The sequence below is a fragment of the Peromyscus californicus genome, unplaced genomic scaffold, assembly GCF_007827085.1.
Source record: "Peromyscus californicus insignis strain IS unplaced genomic scaffold, ASM782708v3 Scaffold_5__1_contigs__length_169319896, whole genome shotgun sequence".
Classification (NCBI taxonomy): Eukaryota; Metazoa; Chordata; class Mammalia; order Rodentia; family Cricetidae; genus Peromyscus; species Peromyscus californicus.
The window spans coordinates 977642-1000120 of record NW_026294573.1 but is presented as its reverse complement, the minus strand read 5'-3'; the positions used below and the strand labels follow the sequence as shown (position 1 = coordinate 1000120).

Here is a 22479-nt window from a genome sequence, read left to right as displayed (position 1 = left end):
GCAACCTCAGTGGACTCCCACATTTTCTCCAACTGTAGAACAAAAATCTATGATAGAAGAAGTCAAGCCAGAGTCTCTGTGGTTTGGGTAACGCAAACAATATTAGGTCCAGCCTATATTGTTTGTTCTCAGGGTCTGCAGAAGAGTCTACCAACCAGCTGAGGATTCTAATCTGAGGGATATTCAATTAATCTAAGCACACTGAGTTCTTTAGTCCATTCACTTTATTCTTCTACGGCGATTCTATCTACATAGTTTCTTTTCTGCTCTCTTACTTAGCTCCTCTTGGTCCCTCCTGCTCTCAGTCCCTTCTGCTGTTCTCTCATGTCTACCTAGTTCTTTCCATCTCCGTCCTCATCTTTGTTCTTCTCCATCAATCCTCCCAGTGCTCTCAGAGAGCTAGTATATATATCCACACAGTAATTATTTGGTAAAGCAATGCAAAGCTTGAAGTTTTCAGGGTCTCAGAGAGAGGTGATAAGGACCCACACACAATGCAATTAATCGTCAGCTTCCAATTACAACCCAAAAGGGGAGTGACTAAAGGGGAGTTCTCTGGTAGGGTCAACTAAAGGCTAAGATCAATTAGGGAATTTATGTGCTCAAACTATAATCTAGAAATGGCCAGGTAAAATGGTAGGGGTCAGTAAGTCACAAGAAAGTAAACTGTCTTTGGCACCGCTTTTCCCACTCATCCCGGCTGTAGCTGCTTTCTGGTAGGGAGGGGGACATATGCTAGGTGGCTAAGCAACCTCTGTCAGAGCTTGTAGTATTTAGTTAGTAAAAGTGCTTTTGCTCAGAGTAATTGCTGAGTAGAAAATCTAGGAATAGCACCTGGCTGAGGAGGAATAAAAACTTAATTTGCACAAGAAAGAAGCTTGGCACCTATCACCTGCCTGGCCTTGTAGGCAATCTTCTTGGGTCAGTGGGAAGTAACTGCCTTAACTCAGTAACTAGCAAATGGCTAAAACATCATCCCAGGAATGTGAGCAGTAAATCTCGTAAGTTAGGGTCTTATGTAAATAACCCGGGGTGAAGGTAAGGGGTTGAGGATTTAATTGTTAGTGGTTTTTTTCTCTATCTGTGAGTGAGATGAGCTAATGTTTATCTATGTGCAGTTTTGTCCTTGGAAAAAGATATCTTTGCTGAAATACTTTTGTCTGGAGAATGGCCCTGGCCAGACATATGTTATGAAAAACAAACACAGCAGGGAACAGTTATCCAGTTATCCCAAATGTATAGGGAAAGTTGTGCCCAAGATTGAGATGCAATCGTGAGAGTACATGTACACTAACATGGAGATGCACGGTAAATGGGGAGAATCATAGCTGTTATTGCACAAGAAGTTTACAACAAGAGACAGCCAGTTCATTCAAAAGGCAGTAATTCCATAATGCCTTGCATGACGGTTTCCTCTAACAGAACCCTTAGTTCTGATAGGTTGACCTTCTGAACTCTAGTTGTCACTGCTGTATGCTCTCACGGACTTTTGCTACCAGCGGCTCTCAATATTTGGGGGTTAACATGAAAGACTTACAGAAGCTGGGAAGAGAAGGTCTGGAAGTTAGAGGACTTACGAACTCCCATAGGTATAGTTGCCTAGTGACTGATGTATGGTCAAGGTGACCAAGGCCAGCACCTGGAAGGGCACGTGCTCCCCAGGAGCAGGTGGGGAGGGAACTGACCCATCCAGGCATTGCCTCGCTCCATGGGGCTGCTGTAACTGAAGGGACAGCTGAGTTCATCTCATCAGCCTCCCGTTGTCTTTCTTGGTGGGTGTTGTTACAATGACAGCTACCACCTTGCAGCTAGTCATAGGCGGACTTAACGTGGTACCTAAGCATACGTGAGCATTGCTGGGGGGTGTGCAGGGGCTCCTGAGGCTGCACCTAGTTTAAGCAGCAGCTGCGGGGGACAGCTTTCTGGTAGTGCCACACTGGGGATGCTCACTCAGCTTGTAAACACTGGGGTGCTGGGTCAGTCATTCACCGGTGGTAGTTGGAGATGTCGGACAGATGCCCTGTGTGATTGCTGCTCACTGCCCTGGGCCATAAAGCACACTCCAGCTTTCCCTCTTTCCCTTTCTCCCCCTACATTACATTCCATGTCTTCTGCTTCTGGGGTTGCCATCTGTACTGAGCTGAACAACTTCCCCTTAGAATGCTTCAAACCCAGATCCTGAGAATGTGGCTTCTTTAGATTTTTGTAGATATACGATTATGATTAAGATGAACCATACTCAAGTATGGAAGCTCTTAAGTCCAGTGGCAGGTGTTTGTGTAAGAAAGAAGGGAGATAGAAATAAACCATTTGATGATGGACGCAAAGGTCAGGGTGATAAATCTTTTTTTTTTTGGTTTTTCGAGACAGGGTTTCTCTGTTTTGGAGCCTGTCCTGGAACTCGCTCTGTAGCCCAGGCATCCCAAGTGCTGAGATTAAAGGCGTGCGCCACCACCTCTCGGCGGGTGATAAATCTTAAAGCCAAGAAGTGTAGGCAGCATGGGGAGCAGAGGGAGGTCAGGGTAGATTCTTCCCAGGAGTCAAGCCTACCTACTCCTAGGTTTAGGATTTCTGCCCTCCATAGTTCTGATAGAACAGGTGTGTAGCTCTAAAAAGTAGATACCCCAGCCCCAGACTTGTCTTAGCTCTGCTTGAGAGGAACATACCAAAAGTCAGCCCACCATGTGGACTCCTTTTACCCTGCATGTCTGCCCCCCCTACCACCACCACTAGCAGAAGGGCAAGTTTGGATCCCTTAACCTGGGCTCTTGTCCAGTCCTTACTGCCAGAGGGCTCTGTCTCCTGACATCCAGGCCCCCTTAGCTCCATCAGCCTCCAGCCTTGGGGAGGAGTAGCCCACATTCAAAGCATGCACTCCAGCCTGGGGCAGAGGAAGAAGCTATCCCTGCCAGGATGAAAAGCCTCCTGCCTCTCACCCTTTGTCCCTGGTGCCATCGCAGGCAGGAGGCACTGACATCCTCTTTCCAAGCTGGCTCTTCTCAACTGCAGCCCTTGATCCACCCCTAGCCTTCAGTCAGCTCCTGCCCTCACCACCGGAACAGAGGCTGGTGTTTGAAAAGCATCAGTCCTTCCGTCCTTCCGCCTGCCCTGTAAACATGTGGGCAGAAATAGCAGCCTGCAGGCTGGAGGGAGTGATTGCTGGTTGCAGAATCAGGCGAAGGCTGCTGCCCGGGTGGGCCTGGCTGCGTGGGAGCCCAAGGCAATCGCAAAGGCCGCTTTAAATAGCTCCCCGTGGGTACATGCAGCAGAAAGAGGGCAGACTGCAGGCGGCAGGAGGCAGGGCAGAGGCGGGTGCTGAAGCTGGCAGGTTGTGCAATTGGAGAAGAGTTAGGCTGCTGGCCTCTGGGTCCAGGTGACCTCAGCAGCTCTGAAAACTTGAACCCACCCACCCCTCCCCTGAGGCCTAGAGAGCTGGAGCTGGCCCTGCCTGGTTTCCTGGGGGTGGGACCTAAGTTGCACTAAGGTGAGAGGTGACAGTAGGTAGTTTTGGGTTGTTTACAGTGTGCATCATCTAGGATTTGGGTCCCCATCCTCGGGCAATTCTCTGAACCTGTGGAGGTGGAAACAGTAGCCATGTAGGAAGCTTCAAGAGCAGAGACGGGGAGAAAGCCTGCCCCTGGGCCTGAGTAAGGATATTCCTCCCTGTGGATGTCCCAAGATGGCTGGGTTTGGACTGCCTCTCCTGCTGTCAGGAGCTGGGATGCCAGCTGGCCCAGATCTGGCTTTGCTTGGCCACCAGCTCTCTGTTGGCTCCTAGGCCCATTCTATCTTTGTAGTTCCTGGCCACACTAGAGCTCAGCGCTCCTACCCTTGGATGTCCTGTTAAGCCGCACAACCTCATCCTTTAGCACCAAGCAGCCAAGGTCCCAGGAGGAGGAGTCCTTAGGTCAGGGGTCTTTGAGATGGAGACAAAGAATGAGCACTAGTCTGTGGTCTGAGCCGAGGGAGCCAATGCCTTCCTCTGCCCTTTGAGAACAACGCAGCCCTGTGTCCCTCATGAACCTGGGAGTGACTTCATGATACTGACACCTACAGTGGTTTGGGGCTGTGGAGGGCCACTGGCCAGGTCCTGCTATGGACGCTAACTGGTTCACACAGTCGCTTTCCAAGCTCCTTAATGGTATAGAGTGGGGGCTCACCAGAAGGGTGCCACAGGACCAATGGGGCATGGTCTGGGCACACCCTGATTAAGCAGGGCGGTGGGCCTGGCTGACTCTGTCACCTCTTAAGTTACTAACTGCTGACTGTGAAGGACCCTGGAGCAGACCCAGGATGAAAAGCTGTTCTGCTAATTGTACCCTTTGTTCCTTCTACATGGAAGACTCAGTGTATGGGAAAGTTGGACCCCTTTATTAGCAGCTGCCTATCACATGCTCCGATGGCTTCAGAGTCTTCAGGCTGCTGTAGGATGTATCTAAGGGGTGTCTGTAGGGCCTGAGGTGGCCTCTGAGTTTCTATCTAAGAAGGCACCACAGTGGCACCTTGGGTCTGAGCCTCCACTAGGTGATCAAGGGAGTAATGACTTCTTAAACCATCCCCAGGTTCCTGCATCTCTGCCTTTACTGATGTCTCAGACACAGACACATCGTTCATCTTCTGGGATGCTTCCCCGAGCTTCCCTGGCTCCAGATGTGTTCCCAGTTCTGAGATTTTTAGGAAGGCATTTCAAAAGTGTGTGGCTCTGGCATCTGGGGCTCTCAGCTCATGCTCCCAGATCTGCGTCTGCCTTAGTGAAAATGGCTGCAACATAGCCCGGTGACAGGGACAGGATAGATACATCAGGCTGGTGTCATCAGTACGGCTTCTTCTCCTTTCCAGACCCCCTCCCCCACGGTCATCCTGTTAGTCAGCCTCCTTTTGGGGACCCGACCCCATTGCTTTCCCTGCACACAGAGCGTGTTTACCCTAGATTTTACGGGTTTCCCTAGGCTGTCCCAACCCTCCTCCTTCTTATCTAGCCCTGTGGCCGAGAAGCATAGGCAGAGAAGGCTACATTGCAACTGCTGTGTGCAACAAAGACAGCAGCCAGCCGCCAGGGCAAGGCTTTATTTCATGCTGGGACCAAAGAGGCCTTGTATGCCCTTCTCCCCCAGTTCACCGTGAGAGTGGTCATCCACTTCCACTCTCCTTCTCTCTGATCCTGGTCCCACAGAGCAAAAGCCTAGAAATCGGGATCATTCTGAGTCTAAAAATTCACAGCTCCCGTGGGCCCAGCAGTGCCAGGCTCCGCTTCAGGGTCAGGTCAGCTATGGTCCACTGTGCAAAACCAGTCCTGCTCCATCTGCAAGAAACGCTGGTTGGTCTCCAGGGCAAAGCTGAGGTAAAGCTCAGGAAGCTGCAGCTTCCTCTCTGTCCCACTTGGAGACCCACAGAGAGGACCATTCCTCCAGGAGCTTCTGGCCACCACCGACCCAGCAGCGGGGTGAGTGAAGTGGCCACTGTACTGCTGTCACATGGTATATGCTGCCCAGTAGATGATGTTGACAGCTGCAAAAGCTGCAGGGAACACAGCTCGGGCATAGATGTCGATGGTGTCTGCATCGATGGGTTTGAGTCTGGAACGGATGCCTCCTGGGCCCCCTGGGCGGGACACCCCCTCTTTCTTTGCCTCCACTTCCACAGACCTATAGGAGCCCATGAGGTTCCCAGGGACACGGCCCTGACGACGGGAGATGGCCAACTCCTGGCTGACCCCAGCAGCCGAGAGGGAGAAGAGGACAATGGCATTCCTCACATCCATCTGCAGAGGGTGGGGTGGGGAGACAGGAGGATTGTGTTGAGGATACCCTGACTGACCAGGGCTCATGCCCAGTACCCTGTTCAAGCCAATGGAAGTTTTCCTGTCTATGTTTAGCAATCATCACTGCAACCCTACAGTAGACTGCTCAGGAGCCAGTCCTAGGGGCAGGGACTCAGGGGTCAAAAGTGACCTTCTCAGTGCTGGCCAGCAGAAGAACAGCTCTTTCTGCTCCCTTGTTCCAGGTAGAAATCCATCTTTGTTTTTTTTTTTTTTTTTTTTTTGGTTTTTCGAGACAGGGTTTCTCTGTGTAGCTTTGCGCCTTTCCTGGATCTCGCTCTGTAGACCAGGCTGGCCTCGAACTCACAGAGATCCGCCTGGCTCTGCCTCCCGAGTGCTGGGATTAAAGGCGTGCGCCACCACCGCCCGGCCCCATCTTTGTTTTTTGTTTGTTTGTTTGTTTGTTTTTGTTTTTTTTTTTGTTTTCATCCTTGCTTCTGAACCGTGAGACTAGCCCACCCAACCTCTCACCTCCGTCCTTGGCTTTGTGACCTTGACCTTGGCCTTTCGTTTCTTCCTGTAGTCAGCGTTGAAGTGGGCAAATGCATACTCCACCAGGGCAGCAAACACAAAGACATAACAGATCCAGAAATACACATCCAAGGCCTTGATAGCAGAAGCCCGCGGCAGGGAGGAGCGGGCACTAACCATGAGTGTGGTCATTGTCAACACAGTAGTGATGCCTGGTGGGAAGGGAAGCCATTGCTGGAGCCCTCCCATCTCTTTCCCACCCTATCCATGAGGGCCTGGGTCCCAGGAAGAGGGGATTTCTTCAGCCCTCTACTCCCACCTTAAGCTCCTGAGACTAACCCTACTCTGACTGGCCACTGCACAGGGCAGACAGAATGAGGTCTAGAGGCCAAGGGATTAGTTCACAGCTATCAGGGTGACTCGGTCCTTGTATGGCCCTTCCCTCTATCAGCTCATGGGAAGGAGAGAGAAGCCTCATACCTAGAGAGACCCTGGCAGGCACCGCTGCCTGGCTAATCCAGAAGGAGACCCAGGACATGGCAACCAGCAGGACAGAGGGCATGTAAGACTGGATGATGTAGACACCCCGGTTCCTCCGAAGCTGGAAGTGCAAACTGAGCCTCGGGAACTGGCCAGCTGTGGAGACAACCCACTGTCAGATCAACCCCTCCCCCCACACTCCATTTACCTCACAGGTGTCAGGGAGCAGACTTGGTTGTTTGTTTGGCCCACTATGAGGCTCAGATGGAAGATCCTAGAAAACCCACCTTCCATACCTTGCCATAGGTCTGGCCACAAAGATGTTGGGTCACTCAGACAAAGAAGAGAATGGATCAAGTTCATTGAATCGGTTCTGAGCAACCTGTCCAGCTAATGGCAGGGTAGCTGCCCCCATCTCTGTGCCTTCTGCCCAACTCTATGCATACGCACTCTCTGAAAGGAAAGGTGGCCAAGGAAGGGGCTTAGTCCTAAGGATAAGGGCCTATAAAACCACTTCCATGTTCTCTCTAAGCCTAGAGTACTGGAAGAAATATCCCAGGAATAAGAAGGCAGAGACCTGGCTATTGGCATAGCAGTGTGTTCCCATTCCATTTGAGCACAGCCAGCAACACTCAGTTAATGCCTAACTCAGCAGTTTCCCAGCTGCATCCTCAGCCCTCAGAACTGGCTGGCAGCTCTGTTATAAAGCACAGGAAACCTGCAGGCAGCTCACAGGCGTGCCCCTAAGTTACCTGATTTGAAGTTCATCAACTCCGTGGTGAAGCGGTAACTGGTGATGGTGAACTGGGCCAGCTGCAGCCTGTCCAGCCCATGGATCTGCTCCTGGTTTTCTGACCAATAATAGACAATGTCCTCCGAAGAGTAGCCATCTGTAAGAGAGCCCACCAGCGGGCAATACAGTCTAGCTTAGCCCTTGGCAGTCTCAGAGGGCATGCCCCATCTACATAAAGAGCCTGAGGAGTAGGGATGACCAGGTGACAGCCATGGAGACCTCATCCACTCAGATTCAGTTGGGGAAGTGTCCTTGGCTCTGGCACAGTATTCTACATCTCTGAGAAGGTTGGTAGGTCCAGAGGTGCCGACAAATTCAGAGCCATCATTAATGGAGGATGCTAAGGGGCCCAGGTCTGTTGTGTTAGGATAGCCTGGTTGCCACAGTCAGATTTTCTAGGCTCTTCTCCACCTGTGCTGGCTAAATTCCCTTAGGCCTTTCAGCCTGGGCTTTTCCTATACAGGCTACTGGCTCATAGGGAAGCCCTATCCTGGAAGCTTCCCTGTGCTCTGATCCAGGTCAGCCTGGCCCTGGCCCTGAGCTGTGCAGCCTCGGCCCTGAGTGTCCTGCTCCACTGGAGGAGCCAGCACATCCCCAAACAGAAAGGAGCCTACCCCACCTTGGGGAGGGCCTACCCCACCTTGGGGAGGGCCTACCCCACCTTGGGGAGGGCACTCACAGCTCTCCAGGTCCAGCATACACTCCTGCTCATCCATGGGGTACTTGGCAAGGTCCATGTCGCAGGCCACTGTGGAGGTGATGCTGTATAGACAAAGTGGGTTGGTGAGGTCATGGTACCCTTTGGAAGCTGCCGGGTCCCCTGCCCCTAGACAGCAGATATCCCCCCCTGCATCAACACAGAGGAGCCACCTGCTCATCAAGAGCCACATGCAGCTCCAGCTGCCTCTTGGGTTTGTTTAGCATAATTCTGGCATCTGGGCAAAAACTGAAAACTAGGGTAGTCTTAATAGATATTTGTAACTGCCTTTAGAACTATCAAGAAATGGATTTCATTTATTCTATTCTCCTTAAAATGCTTGACTATTTGTCCAAGTTACAGGTTTATGAGGCAAGAACCAGCCTCAGCTCCCCTGGTACTAGCCTGAGGGACAGTGGTAAGTACAGCGGGGTGGGCTCAATGCTGCCAAATGATCTGCTTTGCCAGGACAGACCAACATTTAGATTATTGTGTAAATCTCTAGATCCTTTTGTGTTTTGGTTTGTTTGTTTGCTTGCTTGCTTTTGTTTTTTTGAGCCCTGGCAGTCCTGAAACTCACTGGCCCTGAACTCACAGAGATCCTACCTGCCTCTGCCTCCCGAGTACATGGATTAAAGGCATGTGTCACCACACTTGACAAATCTCTTGATTTTTTTTTAAAGTAATGGTAACTTCAATTTTTATTTTTGTTTTGTTTTGTTTTGTTTTGTTTTATTTTTGAGACAGGGTTTCTCTGTGGTGTTTTGGTGCCTGTCCTGGATCTCACTCTGTAGACCAGGCTGGCCTCGAACTCACAGAGATCTGCCTGCCTCTGCCTCCAGAGTGCTGGGATTAAAGGCCTGCACCACCACCGCCCAGCCTTTGTTTTTGTTTGTTTGTTTTTGAAACCTCAATTTTTAAAGGCACCTGGTAGGAGCAGCATATCCATTACCAGATAAGGGGATGGACAATGGGGTCCATCCATGCAACGGGGTACCATTCAGCCCTGCAGGCGGTGAAGCACTAACAAGCTACAGCACAGATGAACCTTGAAGACACAATACTGAAAGAAGCCAGACGTAGAAGGCCACACAGCATATAAATCCACTTCTGAGAAATACCCACAAATCCGTGAGGATAGAAGCAGGATGGGTGGTGGCCAAGGTCTTCGGGCTATCCAGGTGTGGTGGTGCACAGCTGCAATCTCAGCACATGGGAGGTGAGGGGCAAGAGAACCAAGAGTTCAAGGTCAGTCTTGGTTACATAGTAAGTTGTTCAAAGTCAGCCTGAGCGACATGAGGCCGAGTCTCAAAAGCCAACTGACTGATAAGATGGCTCGGCAGGTGAAGGCCTTTGTCACTACTGGTGCAAGGAGAGAACTGACTCCCACAAGTTGACCTTTGACCTCCTTACATGTGTCACAGCACATACACGTGCAAACATGCGTACACAAAGCCAAAGTGTGGCTGCTCAGTGGATAGGCATCTTGGCACCCCAGAAAGTGGTCCTTCCTTTGGAGCAATTGAATGTCACATAGGCAGTTTAGGGTAAGATTACAGAGGTTGGCTGTGCTAAACTGTTCCCTATAAAATGGTGAATGTGTAGTATATGGATTTAGCCTCACTTAAAAAACGAAAACACCCGTCTGCCTCCTGTAACATCTGGAGCTAATGCCAACTAAGCAGGCTCTGAAAGCCAGAGGGTACAATGAGCATCACACTGTCTACTACTCATGTCTCTGTGTCTTGGAAGAATGAGGGTATGTGCCTGAGCAGCAGGGGAAGGCAGGCCCAGCTCACCGGATGCTGTATAAGATCACACCGTCAGGCTGTAGGCGGATAAGCTTGTTTTCCACAGTCACATCATGGAACCAGGCAGACTTGGCATTCACAATGAAGGTGTCAGGAAGCCATAGCTTGTCCACAAAGCGGCTGTCCAGACCTAGGGTCTCATTGGTGTGGTTATAGGAGAGTCTGCTGTCCCGCCAGCTCTGGTGCAGGAACACTGTCATGGTGTACTCCTGCAGAGAAGGAGGCCAGCGCTGACGCTGCTGTCCCTTGCTGCCCTCCTGGAGCCTACAGCCCAGGGAGCAGTATTGACTGGCACCTACCATGTTTGCCTCAGAGATGTGGTCAATGCTGGCTACCTCTAGGGCGAGTGCCACGTTCACAGGGGGACCTGTAAGAAGCAGGGGCCTGCTAAGGTTATTGTAGTAGAAACTGCAGCCTGGCACCCCAGTTGTCCTTCGAGGCTAGCCCAGACAGACAGGACAGAGGAATAGCCAAAGCCTTTTCTGGGAACTTGGAGTCGGCACACGTTTCCCACAGTGCCTGGGGAGATTCCTCTTCCATCTGAGATGGCTGGGGCTTGAAATCCAATGAACCCCTGGAGTTGCCAAACCAGTCCCAGCAGAACCCACACCCACAGCAAATCCTCCTGCCTGTGCCCCTGCCCCCAACAGCTGCCCATACCTCCAATGCCTGGTCGGAAGTTTCGGGCATAGCCCTCCATTAGGCCATCCAGGTTAGGGAGCCAGGATATCTCCAGGTTGGAGCCCACGTAGTCCCCGATGTCATTCATTGCTCTGGGAACACAAAGTCAACTGGTCACAGCAGGCAGAGCACCAGGGCCTAGGGGTGAAGCACTGTCCTCAGCACACATGCCAAGGAAGAGCAAGTACCATCCCCCACTGGGCCCTTTAGGCAAGACACAGGACAGCATAGAGGTCCTCCACACTTCTGCTACCTTCCAGTGTTAGGGACCTTTCTGTCCCCTGTGCCATCTCAGGATATAGGCAGAGATCCCAGGCTCCTTGAGGATCTCCCTAGTCCCCCTCCTCCACATGTTCATGGAGGAGAACCAAAGGCTTAGCCATCAATCACCTGTGTCCCAATCCCCAGGGCTGGTCCCCAGAGCAGAGGACCCCAACCCAACAAGAGCACATGGCCTTCCTGTCAGCAACGTTTCCCTGGATGTGGCTTGAGAGAAAGAAGCGTGAGAGGTGCCCAGAAACTTGGGTGGACCGCTATCCTCTCAGGAGGACCCCGCACCCTCCAGGGGGCCATGCACACCTAGGACTCGGCCTGACATTGAAGCAGCTGGGGGCAGGTGAATACAACTGCCCTGAGGCCGGGCGGTGGTGGCGCACGCCTTTAATCCCAGCACTCGGGAGGCAGAGGCAGGCGGATCTCTGTGAGTTCGAGGCCAGCCTGGTCTCCAAAGCGAGTACCAGGAAAGGCGCAAAGCTACACAGAGAAACCCTGTCTCGAAAAACCAAAAAAAAAAAAAAAAAAAAAAAAAAAAAAACAACTGCCCTGTGCTGGCCTTGCTGTTCCCAGCAGAACTACTAGGCAGGACAGAAAGGCAGGGAAAATCTTGGGGACATGAGAGGAGAGAGGAGCCCACTCACTCTGGAATGCAGTTGAAGCTTCTCAGCCAGCAGAGAAGTGAGAATTCCATACAACTAACAATGGTGTAAGGTCTTTTTTCTTTCCAGCAGTAAATTTGCAATTTTTTAGAAATCTCATTCAGAAACTCCATTTACAGGAAAAGAGCATGTCCTAAACCCTGTGTGTGATCCTGGTGGCTTCTTGTTTTACCAGGTTATAATGCAGGGTATTGCCTGAACCACCCTATAATCTCACTTGCCAAGAGAGAAAAAGGAAAAGAAAAAGGGCTTCTTAGCAACCTTTTGAGATGCAACTTGAAAGCCACAAAAAAATAAAAAAGGCATTTATGGCTAATGTCAAGACAATTAATTGAGACTCTCCCTTGAGACACCTGTACATTTTACTTTCCCTTGCTTGATTTTGGGATGCACGCACACACTAGTTATGGCCTTCTTTCTGAGTGAGTTTTCTTTCTTTTTTTTTTTTTTTTTTTTTTTTTTTTGGTTTTTCAAGACAGGGTTTCTCTGTGTAGTTTTGTGCCTTTTCCTGGAACTCACTTGGTAGCCCAGGCTGGCCTCGAACTCACAGAGATCCACCTGGCTCTGCCTCCCGAGTGCTGGGATTAAAGGCGTGCGCCACCACCGCCCGGCTCTGAGTGAGTTTTCAATCCTCGTGTTTAAACTTATATTAAAATATCGGTAATAAGGCCGGGCGGTGGTGGCACACGCCTTTAATCCCAGCACTCGGGAGGCAGAAGCAGGCGGATCTCTGTGAGTTCGAGGCCAGCCTGGGCTACAGAGCGAGTTCCAGGAAAGGCGCAAAGCTACACAGAGAAACCTTGTCTCAAAAAACAAAACAAAAACAAAATATCGGTAATAAAATCTGGCCTTGTAATCCCAACACTCAGGAGGCAGAGGCAGGCAGATACCTATGAGCTCAGAAAGTCTAACCTATTTATACAGTGAACCCCAAGCCAGCCAGAGCTATATAATGAGACCCTGTCTCTAAGTAAATAAGTGCCTACCATCTCCATCTCTACCTAATAAACTGGCTAGTGCTGAAATTTTTCTGTGCTGAAGCAACAAACACGAGCTTGGCCTGAGTTGTTGAGGTCCCTAAAAGTGTAGGGGAACTCCTCAGCTGCTGAGGCAGCATTGAAGACTTCCCTCCAACAGATCCAAAACTGTGAAGCAGACGGACCCAGACATTGCCAGAGCATGGGGCCTTAAGCAGCCTCTCCATACTTTCTCCCGCTTGCTGGAACCGAGTCCCCCACCCTTCCTTGCCTTCCCAGCTGTTGTTTCCACCTGAAACCTCAGTCTGGGACCTTGCCTGAGAAGAAGGTCTTTGTGAGAATAATTTGGAAAAGGCCACATTGGAGAAGGGCAGGCAGAGAAAACGAGAGCAAAGGATGGCAGGGATGGGAAGGCAGGTGAAGACAAGGTGGGCCGGGTGGTGCCTCCACAAAATGAGGGGTATTGAGTCCTGCTGGCTGCCACTAGAGGCAGGAGGGAAGCTGAGGGCGACTGTCCTCACAGACATTCCAGAGGGTTGGGGGTTTCCGGCCTTCAGATGTACAAAAGAAAAAAATTTCAGTTGTTTGAAGTCACCCAGTTTGTGTAATGTGTTGTGGCAGCCTGAAACACTAATGCGTGCTGTGCTCCTGCCCCCAGGGGGAATGGTCCGCCATTGAAAAGGAATGGGAATGATACTAGGTAGGCAAGGAGCTGGACATGAGGTGACTGAGGAAAATGTAGCTGCCATCCTGGTGACTATTGTCTGCTATTGGTCAGAATGTCCCTTTGTAGTTAAATACCCTGGAAGGTTCAGTGAGGCTGTTCCCTGTATATGAGAAACAAAAGCACCAGGCCATTCTCTCACACATGTGCACAAACAAAGGGTCTGCATCCTCAAGAGACCCTATGTCATTAAAATATCTCTTGCATTATGATGCTCACACATTCCTTTTTGTGCAAGTCATGAGAAGAAATGTCCTAAAAGGAAGATCCTGCCCACTATGATTTGGGAGGGAAAAAGTGTTATCTTACCTCCCATGAATATACCACCCACCACATAAATATTCATAAAAACATCTTTAAAATCCACAATCCCGAACCACTGAGCTGCTCTCTGCCTTTGTGCGGCCAGCTCTAGTCTCTTTTAGATTACTTGCTTTGCTAAATAAACTTCTACTTAAATTGTCTGTCTCTTGACAGAATTCCTTCCTTCAAGAAGACAAGAACCAACAGATCTCCTTAACGGTAGAGACCAGTCACACAATGAACCTCTTGTTACTCTGACCCTCTTATTCCCGGGACAGGAGAGTAACTTTGGATATGGCCTCCAGGGCCTTGGTCTGGGATGCTGGAGAAAGTGTGAGCCAGCTCTACCTGGCACTACCAGAAATGCGGCCTCTTGCTGGGTCGCCCCATCAGGCCACTGCAACAGCCCCTCAGCCCTCCTGGGTACTGCATGCCTGGATCTCCTCTGTACATTGGTTGCTTCTCTATGTGAATGTCTCTCAGTAACCTGGAACACACCTAGTAAGGTACACTGGTGACCTAGGGGCTGGTTGCCCCAGAGATCCTGTCTGTACCTTCAGATTGCTGGGATAACCCTCTTTCCCCCCAGTATTTTTATGTGTTAGGGTTCAAATTCAGGACCTTATGCTTATGTACCAAGCACTTTATCAACTGAGCCATCGCTCCAGACCATCAAACAACTCCTCTCTAAGGCTGAGCCACAGAGGGATAGTCACAGCCCAGGTTAAGCAGAGGGCCCAGGCTCATGGGAGGAGACAATGCAAGTGGTGTTAAGAATAATGCTAGCCAGGCAACGGTGGTGCATGCCTTTAATCCCAGTACTCGGGAGGCAGAGGCAGGAGGATCTCTGTGAGTTTGAGGCCAGCCTGGTCTACAGAGCAAGATCCCGAACAGGCACCAAAACTACACAGAGAAACCCTGTCTCGAAAAACCAAAAAAAAAAAAAAAAAAGAATAACTCTACAGGTGAGGTCTCAGGATCTCTTTTGCCTAGGTTGGAGGCTATACAGAGGGGCAGCCTCTTAGAGAAAGTGACAATGGGACAGAGAGGTTCAGTGGCCATGGCAAAGCACAGGTAGATATGAAGGGCCCTGGAGACAGGAAAAGCCTCAATCTGGAGTCAGGGCAGGGATTCTGAACAGCAGGTCTCATAGTTAAATTCACATTTTAAACACACACTTCTGTCAGATATGTTAGCACACGCATGCCTATGATCTCAGAGATGGGGGTAGGAGGACCAGGAATTTAAGGCCAGCCTCAGATATATAGTGAGTTCAAAGCCACACTGGGCTACATGAACCAAAATGAGGGGGAGGCAGGGAGAAGAAACAAACAATAACAACAACAAAACCCTACACAGTTCTGCTAGAGCTAAAGTGGTCTGGGGAGCCAGACAGAGCTTTGCCTTTCTCTGCACATGGTAAGACCATGACTTTATTTACTCTTAGGTGTGTCTTAGGAGCCCTAAAGTCTTCCCCAGTTGGGGAGGCACCAGTAGCAGATGGTCCAAGGCTTCACTTTCCATCCCATATTTCATTTTTCTGCTTCATATACCAGACTTTGAAGAAGTTGTTTGGTATCAAATTTTCTAGCTAACAAAATTTTCCAAATCTCTGGCCTACCAAGTACTACTACTTTAGCCCATCACGATGCACAAGACAAAATGTCTGTGTCTATTGTTTATTCCAAACAGAGAGAGAGAGATTGCTCCCCAGCTGTCCCCCAGAGTGAAAGATGGAGCTGGAGATGAGACAATGTGATTACAAGGTATGAAACAGTTAAATTAAGCCCTAGCCTCTAACGAAGTACAATTAGGACTGCAAATGGAAGTCATCCTGAAGGCCAGATGTGAAGGGACTTGAAATGGACTTTATTTTTGGACTACCCAGCTGTCATCTAGGCAGTGTGGAAAGAGGCCATCAGGAGACACTGTCCTTCCTGGCCCTGTCTCAGGGCAGTCTCAGGGCATTGGCACACATGTGCATATTTCTCCTCTCTCCTTATCCTAGGTTTGCTTGGAACATGAAAGTAAGCACTTAACTATGTTCTAGGAGCAAGAAAGGAGGAGACTTCACTCACTCCTGTGTCTCTTCCCTGCTGGGAAAATGGCTCCCATTTTCCAGCTGTGAATAAGTACAGAGGACTAGGGTGTGAGGAAGGCTCAGCTACCTGCCAGATTCTGGGATCCGAAGCCCACAGTCCCTACAGCGATGCTCTTATTCACTGGCTCATGACAGGTTTTATAGAGCAGGTGTGCTAATGGGCAGGGAGTACACATGTTCTTCACTCAATGAACATAACATGGGGTGGAAAGGTCTCCATTCTTACTATTAAGTTACGAGTATCTTGGCAGAGAGCTGCTGGTTCTCCCAAGCTCCCTTGGAGACTATTGATAGCCTGAGATTGGGATATTATTTGAATAGATGGACAGAGAGACTCAGACACCTATCAGGCTTTGATTTAGAGATTCAAGGTCTTGAGGCAGAGCAAATGCAGTGAAAACATATTAGCTGCCCCCTTGAACTACTTCTGGTGTGTTATGGGAACTCCTTCCCTCCTCCCCCACTGAGAAACGAACCCACCCTATGCCTCTGGAGACAGAAAGGGAAGGTGGGTGCAGCTGAGCCAGGCAGCGGATGCTCCTCACTGCAGCATGCATCCACTGCGCACACACAAGCCCACGGATCCCACAGCTCCACTTTTAGAGCAGCATGCTCCTTGCTAGCATCCCAGTTACCAAGGCAAAGAAGAGTATCGCGACCATCGCACTGTGAGCATCAGGGAGATGGAGGTGCCAGCAGCCTGGGAGGGACACCCACACGGGTGTGCAGCTGACAAGCTCAGTGCCCACTATATATGCAGGTCTTCACACTCTGTGCCCAGCCCACAAATATGACATATACATTTTTTCCCTATCACACACTATTTCCCACAAAGAACCACTGAGGTCAAGACCGAGGAGAGAATCTGGAGACTAAGAGAAGAGGGGAAGTTGTCTAAAGTAGAAAGGCCAGAAGAGATGAGGGTGGGAGGCCCTGCATGGTCAGCACCTTGCTAAACATGAAGGTCACCACAAGGACTGAGCTGGCGGCTGTGTCTTTGGCTCCTTTCCACCCTGGAGACATCCTTTAGCTCTGCCACACTGCTCCATGTTGTGTTATTGTCAGGCCAAGAAGAAGTCTGGGCAGAGCCTTCTAAGGATAAACTTTTAAAATACGACAAGACAGTACCTATTTTCAATTAGGGGATGAAATGGAAGCTGGGCAGAGCAGTGGCATCCTCCACTTCATGCATGGTGCTGTTCCATAGAAGATAATGACAAGTCGCAGGCTTGAGTCTCTCAGCTTTTCTGCCCAAGAAAACAGGTACACAACCCCCTACCCAACACCTGAGAAGCTTCACACAAGCCAGGGTTTATAATTTCTTTTTTGTTTTTTAAATTTAGGGAAGGGGATAGACTACACATGCAGATTTGAGGGAGGGGTCTGGAGAATTTCCCAGCAAGCGACCTATAAATAGGTCCTGTAAATAGAATAAATAGACACAAAATGAGCTTCATCTCAGCACAGGACAGGATTTGTCACCAAACGAGTTTTGGAATCATGCTCAGACTAAAATGTTGGGGTGTCAGAGCCTCTTGAGTTTCAGATTCTTGGCCATGTGGCCATGGACAGGGCCATTATCTGACCCCTGAACCTCAGACAGCACAGCTTCAGCTGCTCTACTTTGCTTAACCCTCCTTTCTGAAAAGAAGGGAAATAAAGCCCACAGAAACTAAGGAGGAACAAAGCCCTTTCCAGGGCACCGGCTGATCAGAGGCTCACGGTCAGTGCCCATTCTCTGGTCTCCAACCTAGTTATAACATTTGTAGCCAGACCTAGGCCTTCTGGACCTGTCCCCACCTGCCAACAGAGAAACTCAGACACCTGCATGACCTGCTTCCTGGATATCTATGGCCAAAATACAGTTGGCATGCAGCCATGTCTGTTGTCCATTAGTCAGTTAGTTAGCCATCAAGTCCAGAGCACAAGAGACCTGTTTGGACCATTTGCTGCCTCTTCATCCAAATGATTTTCACAACCCCTCCCCACTCATGACTCTCATGGAAGCTGACTCTGCCCAAAGTGACCAAGGTGACCAAGATTGGGTTTTAGGTTCCAGAGAGCAGAGAAAGAAGACAGGGACTGTGAGGTGTTGGAGGCTACTTAGAGGGAGCTCCAGCAAAAGGCTTTCCTTCTCAGACTCTCCTTGCTCTGGGGAAAACAGTTCTCCTTCTTCCCCAAGAATATAGTCTCCTTCCATGGTGGGTATGTGATGGAACTACTTGGATGCCATTCACCTGCAGTCAGGATTCAGTCCGTAAACTCTGAAGCGACTCCTGAAAGGAGACACACAGTCGCCTCCGCCCTACTGACAGGGATGGGACAAACATTCCTGAGGCGTCCATCCAAGCAAGAGGCAATGGATGGTCATTACTCCTGACTCTCTCAAGGGCAGACCCCAACCCCCCTCCCCCCAGTTCTCAAGTCTTTCCCTTCTTTTTGTCCTCAGCTCATCCTGCCAAGCTTCATTCAGCTCAGCACCTGGAAGGGCACCAGCGGGGCAAGAAGCAGCTCAGTGAGAAGTAGCCAAGGCCAAGGATGAAGAGAGCTGTCCATATTAACCTGGTCTGGAGGCTCCAAACCCGCGCCGCAGCGCAGCGTTCAGCACCGGGGACGACGGACAGCAACCCAGGCAGCAGAAAGAGGTCGGCGGGGTCCTCAGAACTGGAACAGCACGCGCGCAAAGCAGACCTGGGTGGACCTGGGGGTGAAGACTCAGGGTCCTGGCAACTCCGAACTCTGCCCCGCCGAGGACGCCCGCCAAAGGACGAGTCCCTCCCGCCCCACATCGTCCCCGGCCCGGGAGGCGCTCACCTGGCGCCGTGGTGCGGCTGCGCGCCCAGCAGCAGAAGCGATGGCAGCAGCCAACCCAACACGTCCATGGCGTTGCGGACTCTGCGCGGGACAGGTCCGGCCAGCCCCGGCACGAGCAAAGTTGCTTCGCCTGTGGCCGCGCGGCGGCACCAGAAGGGCGGGAGCGCGAAGGAGAGTGGCGCGGGCGCGATGGGAGGGCGGATCACCGAGCCCGCCCCGCCCCGCCCCGCCCCGCGCTCCAGTCCCACCCCCGCTTGCGCGCCCCGCCGCACCCGGGAGGCTCCTGCGCGCCCCAAAACACCCTGTGGTCGCTCCGCTGCGCTCCCTAAGCCTCACGTGCGCTCCCTGTCCTCTCCATTGCCCGCCAGGAGTGTGGCGCCCCAGACCCTTCAACTGCTGCCCCTGCTGTCAACAAACAGGTTCCTCCACGTGTCTGTCAGGAGCACAAGCGACTAGGGCGCAAGACCTGCGTGGACTTCCTCGGACAGGTAGTGTTCCTGAGGCGGCGCTTGCTTGGGCAGTTCGTGAGGGGTCTCAGGCCTGGTTTGCCTAGGCAGGGGGAGTCCCTGAAGCAGTCATCTTCTCTATCAGGGAACAGCTCCCCCCTGCCCCCCCTTCCCCCCCCCCCCCCCCCCCGCCACCACCACCACCACCACACACACACACTTAGTAGCATCAGCTGTTTGCTGTGCACTTGGAAAGCATCCTATTCCCTTGACACCCTCCATCCGACGACCTCCCCCATGAGAGAGAAAGCTGTTGGTACTATTGACTGTCTCTGAGCTGCGGTAAAAAAAAAACAAAAAAAAAAAAACAAAAAAAACCTACTGAACAAGAGAGGCTAATAACGGAGTCTGGATGGTCAGGCCCCATCTCTCCTGTCCACACCAATTAGGACACGTACTACCTGACACTGACATCGACCCTCAAAGCAGAAGACTCACACATCTTCCATTTTTAAAAATTACCTCTTTTACTTTTGAAATTATAATATAATTCTATCATTTTCCCCCTTCCTTTTCTCCCTCCGACCTCTCACATATATTCCTCTTTTCTCTCTTTCAAATTTATGGCCGGGCGGTGGTGGCGCGCACGCCTTTAATCCCAGCACTCGGGAGGCAGAGCCAGGCGGATCTCTGTGAGTTCGAGGCCAGCCTGGGCTACCAAGTGAGTTCCAGGAGAGGCGCAAAGCTACACAGAGAAACCCTGTCTCGAGAAACCCTGTCTCGAGAAAACAAAACAAAACAAAAACAACAACAACAAAAAAAAACCAAAAAAAAAATTATGGTCTCTATTTCATTAATTGCTGTTACATGCAAATATGTATATGTGTATACATATATATTCCTAAATATAACCTGCTTAGTCTGTATAATGTTACTTGTATTTTGTTTTCAGAGACAATCATTTAGCTATTGGATAACCAATTAGTGTGCTCTTCCCTGGACATATCTTTCATTTTAACTCTTTTGACTATGAAGTGTTGGAGAATTCCCCTTTTTAAGAAGATACATAATTTGTTTTTATTTTGTGTTCATTGGTGTTTTGCCTGCCTGTATGTCTGTGTGAAGGTGTCAGAAGCCCTGGAACTGGAGTTACAGACAGGTGTGAATGGCCATGTGAGTGCTGGGAATTGAACCTGGGTCCTCTGGGTCCAGTGCTTTCAACTGCTGAGCAATCTCTCCAGCCCTGGAGGATTCCCTTTAAAAGCTAACCACAAACTTTAGTCATTGTTCAGCCTCATTTACTGACCTCACTGAGTGCCTGGGATCACACAAAACACTTTATAATGGTCAGATTCAGGGCTGGAGAGATGGCTCAGCAGTTATGAACACTGACTGTCCTTCCAGAGGACCCAGGTTCAATTCCCAGCAAACACATGGCAGCTCACAGCTGTCTGTAACAAGAGTTCCAGGTGACTGGACACCCTTACAGAGGCAATGCACATAAAAATAAATAAACATTTTTTTTTTTTTTAAATGGGCAGATTCAGCCTACCAATGGTGTACACTATACCTGTAGTTCCAGCTACTTGGGAGACTGAAGCAGAAGATGAGTTGTTTAGATCCAGCCTAATGAATGTAGCAAGAATGTCTTAAACTCAAGTGGCCTAAGTTCCCTGGGGATGACTGGCCAGACAGAGATGTATAGAAAAAGATGAGTTATGGAGCTTCTAGCACAAGGCACTCCTTAGACATTTTTTATTGTTTTGTTTGATGTAGTCTAGGTTAGCCACTTGCTATATAGCCAAGGATGACTCTGAACCCCTGATCATCCTGCTTCCCCTCAAGTCCTGGGATTACAAGCTTTCAAAACTTTGTTCCTACCAAGATTTCTGAAAAGTAGTTTCTGAGGTTTGGTTCCTCCCCGCCAATATGTGTAACTAGTTATCCCTCCATCTTCCTCTCCATGTGGGCTCTACTAAGGGACTGGGAAAGACAACCATGGAGCACACTCACCCAAGAGGAAACAGAGAGCTGGCCCTGTGTGTCTGTTAGAGTCTCAGACTGTTTCTAATATGCTCGGCCTGCTTCTTCCTCTGAAGACACTACAGATTGTTTTCACAGGCTTTCCACTCCACTCCACTCCACTCCACTCCCATCATTGCTCTGAGGAGAGTCCCACTCACTGTCTGCCACCATGAGGCCTCTATCACAGAATGGCTGCCCATCTCAGAAGTGTGTGCTCTTTTCTGAGTACCTCAAGAAGGCCCTCTTCTAGTCTTGGTGCACTTAGAGTATGGATTAGGAGACCTGCTACCCTGATAGAATAGTAGTGAAGTGGGACTGGAGAGGTGGCTCAGTGGTTAAAAGCAGTTGCTACTCTCGCAGAGGAGCTGGGTTTGATTCCCAGCATCCACATAATAGCTCACAACCATCTAGTTCCAGGGGGTCCATAGCCCAACCAGGCACACATGTAGTGCACAAACATATGTGCACGCAAACATTCATACACATAAAATGAAAACAAATAAATCTTTAAAAAAGAACAGTAGTGATAAAGAAACTGGGAGTTCAAGCCTACTTGTTTGATCCCTTCACTATTCATTCTTCGGGCATCTGCATCAATGATTCGTCTTCCTTGTCAACTTGATAGATTAGGAATCACCCAGGAGATGCACCTTTGGGAGTTTCTAGGCAGGTATTTTTCAGAACAGTTCAACTGCAAATGGAAGACTCACCCTGAATGTCAGTGGCGCCGTTCCGTAGGCTGGGGTCCCAAGCTGAATAATAGAAGGGAACAGAAGAGAAAGCAAAGTGCTGAGCACAAGCATCTCTCTTGGCTTTCTGACTGCAGATGCACCGTGACCAGCTACCTCACTGCTGACACCAGAGCTAGAGCTGCTCTTTCTGCCAAGCTTCCCCCACCATGATGGACTGTGCCTCTAAATTGTGAACTAAAATAAACCTTTCCTTCTCTAAATTGCCCTTGTCAAATATTTTGTCAGATAAATGAGACCTACTAATACACCTCCATTACTATGTATTTGACATGAATCAGGTAGAATCTATTGAGAACCCTTGCTTGGATAATCAAGGCAATGACTGCTGTATCTCTTTGTTCTGGGCAAGGAGGCGTGTTGTTCTCCCCAAATGGGACTGAGCAGGAAACCTGGAAGGTTGAAAATCCTGCCTCTTTAGGCAGCCACAGGAGTCACCAGTTCAGTTTATCTGTGAATAGCAAGGCCCTTGTGGCACTGATAAAGCCACAGAGGAATGGTCTTCTGGGGAGATCAACAATCATGACTGGCCTGCAGTCTTCCTTGCCGTAGGTTTCAATGATCACTTTGTTGGTGCACCCAGCACATGGGAAGGGAGGGAACAAGTGTGAGGCTTGGACAGGGGAGCTGGCCTAAGCCCATTACTGCAGTACC

The 22479-nt window shown here is 50.1% G+C and overlaps 2 protein-coding genes across 4 annotated transcripts in view; one reads left to right on the top strand and one right to left on the bottom strand.

Moving 5' to 3' along the window:
* Positions 1-5022: 5022 nt before the first annotated feature.
* On the bottom strand, positions 5023-18789 carry Gabrd (gamma-aminobutyric acid type A receptor subunit delta). Of its 2 annotated transcripts, XM_052715532.1 has the most exons (9): positions 18606-18789; positions 10731-10843; positions 10370-10437; positions 10059-10279; positions 8242-8324; positions 7522-7659; positions 6770-6925; positions 6290-6501; positions 5023-5761 (listed from the first exon to the last, which is right to left on the bottom strand). In XM_052715532.1, exons 1-9 carry the CDS (start codon positions 18671-18673, stop codon positions 5471-5473), a joined length of 1350 nt encoding a protein of 449 aa, XP_052571492.1. In that variant the 5' UTR covers positions 18674-18789; the 3' UTR covers positions 5023-5470. The 2 variants fall into 2 exon arrangements, with proteins under 2 accessions (XP_052571492.1, XP_052571494.1); XM_052715534.1 differs by lacking the exon at positions 18606-18789 and having other exon boundaries at positions 10370-10454; positions 10731-10842.
* Positions 18790-18864: 75 nt separating this feature from the next.
* Cfap74 (cilia and flagella associated protein 74) overlaps positions 18865-22479 on the top strand; it is a 145615-nt gene continuing 142000 nt past the window's right edge. For both annotated transcript variants that reach the window (XM_052715505.1, XM_052715503.1), the window contains exon 1: positions 18865-19093. The gene's annotated coding sequence lies outside the window, so the exon portion shown is untranslated. The remainder of the gene's footprint in view (positions 19094-22479) is intronic.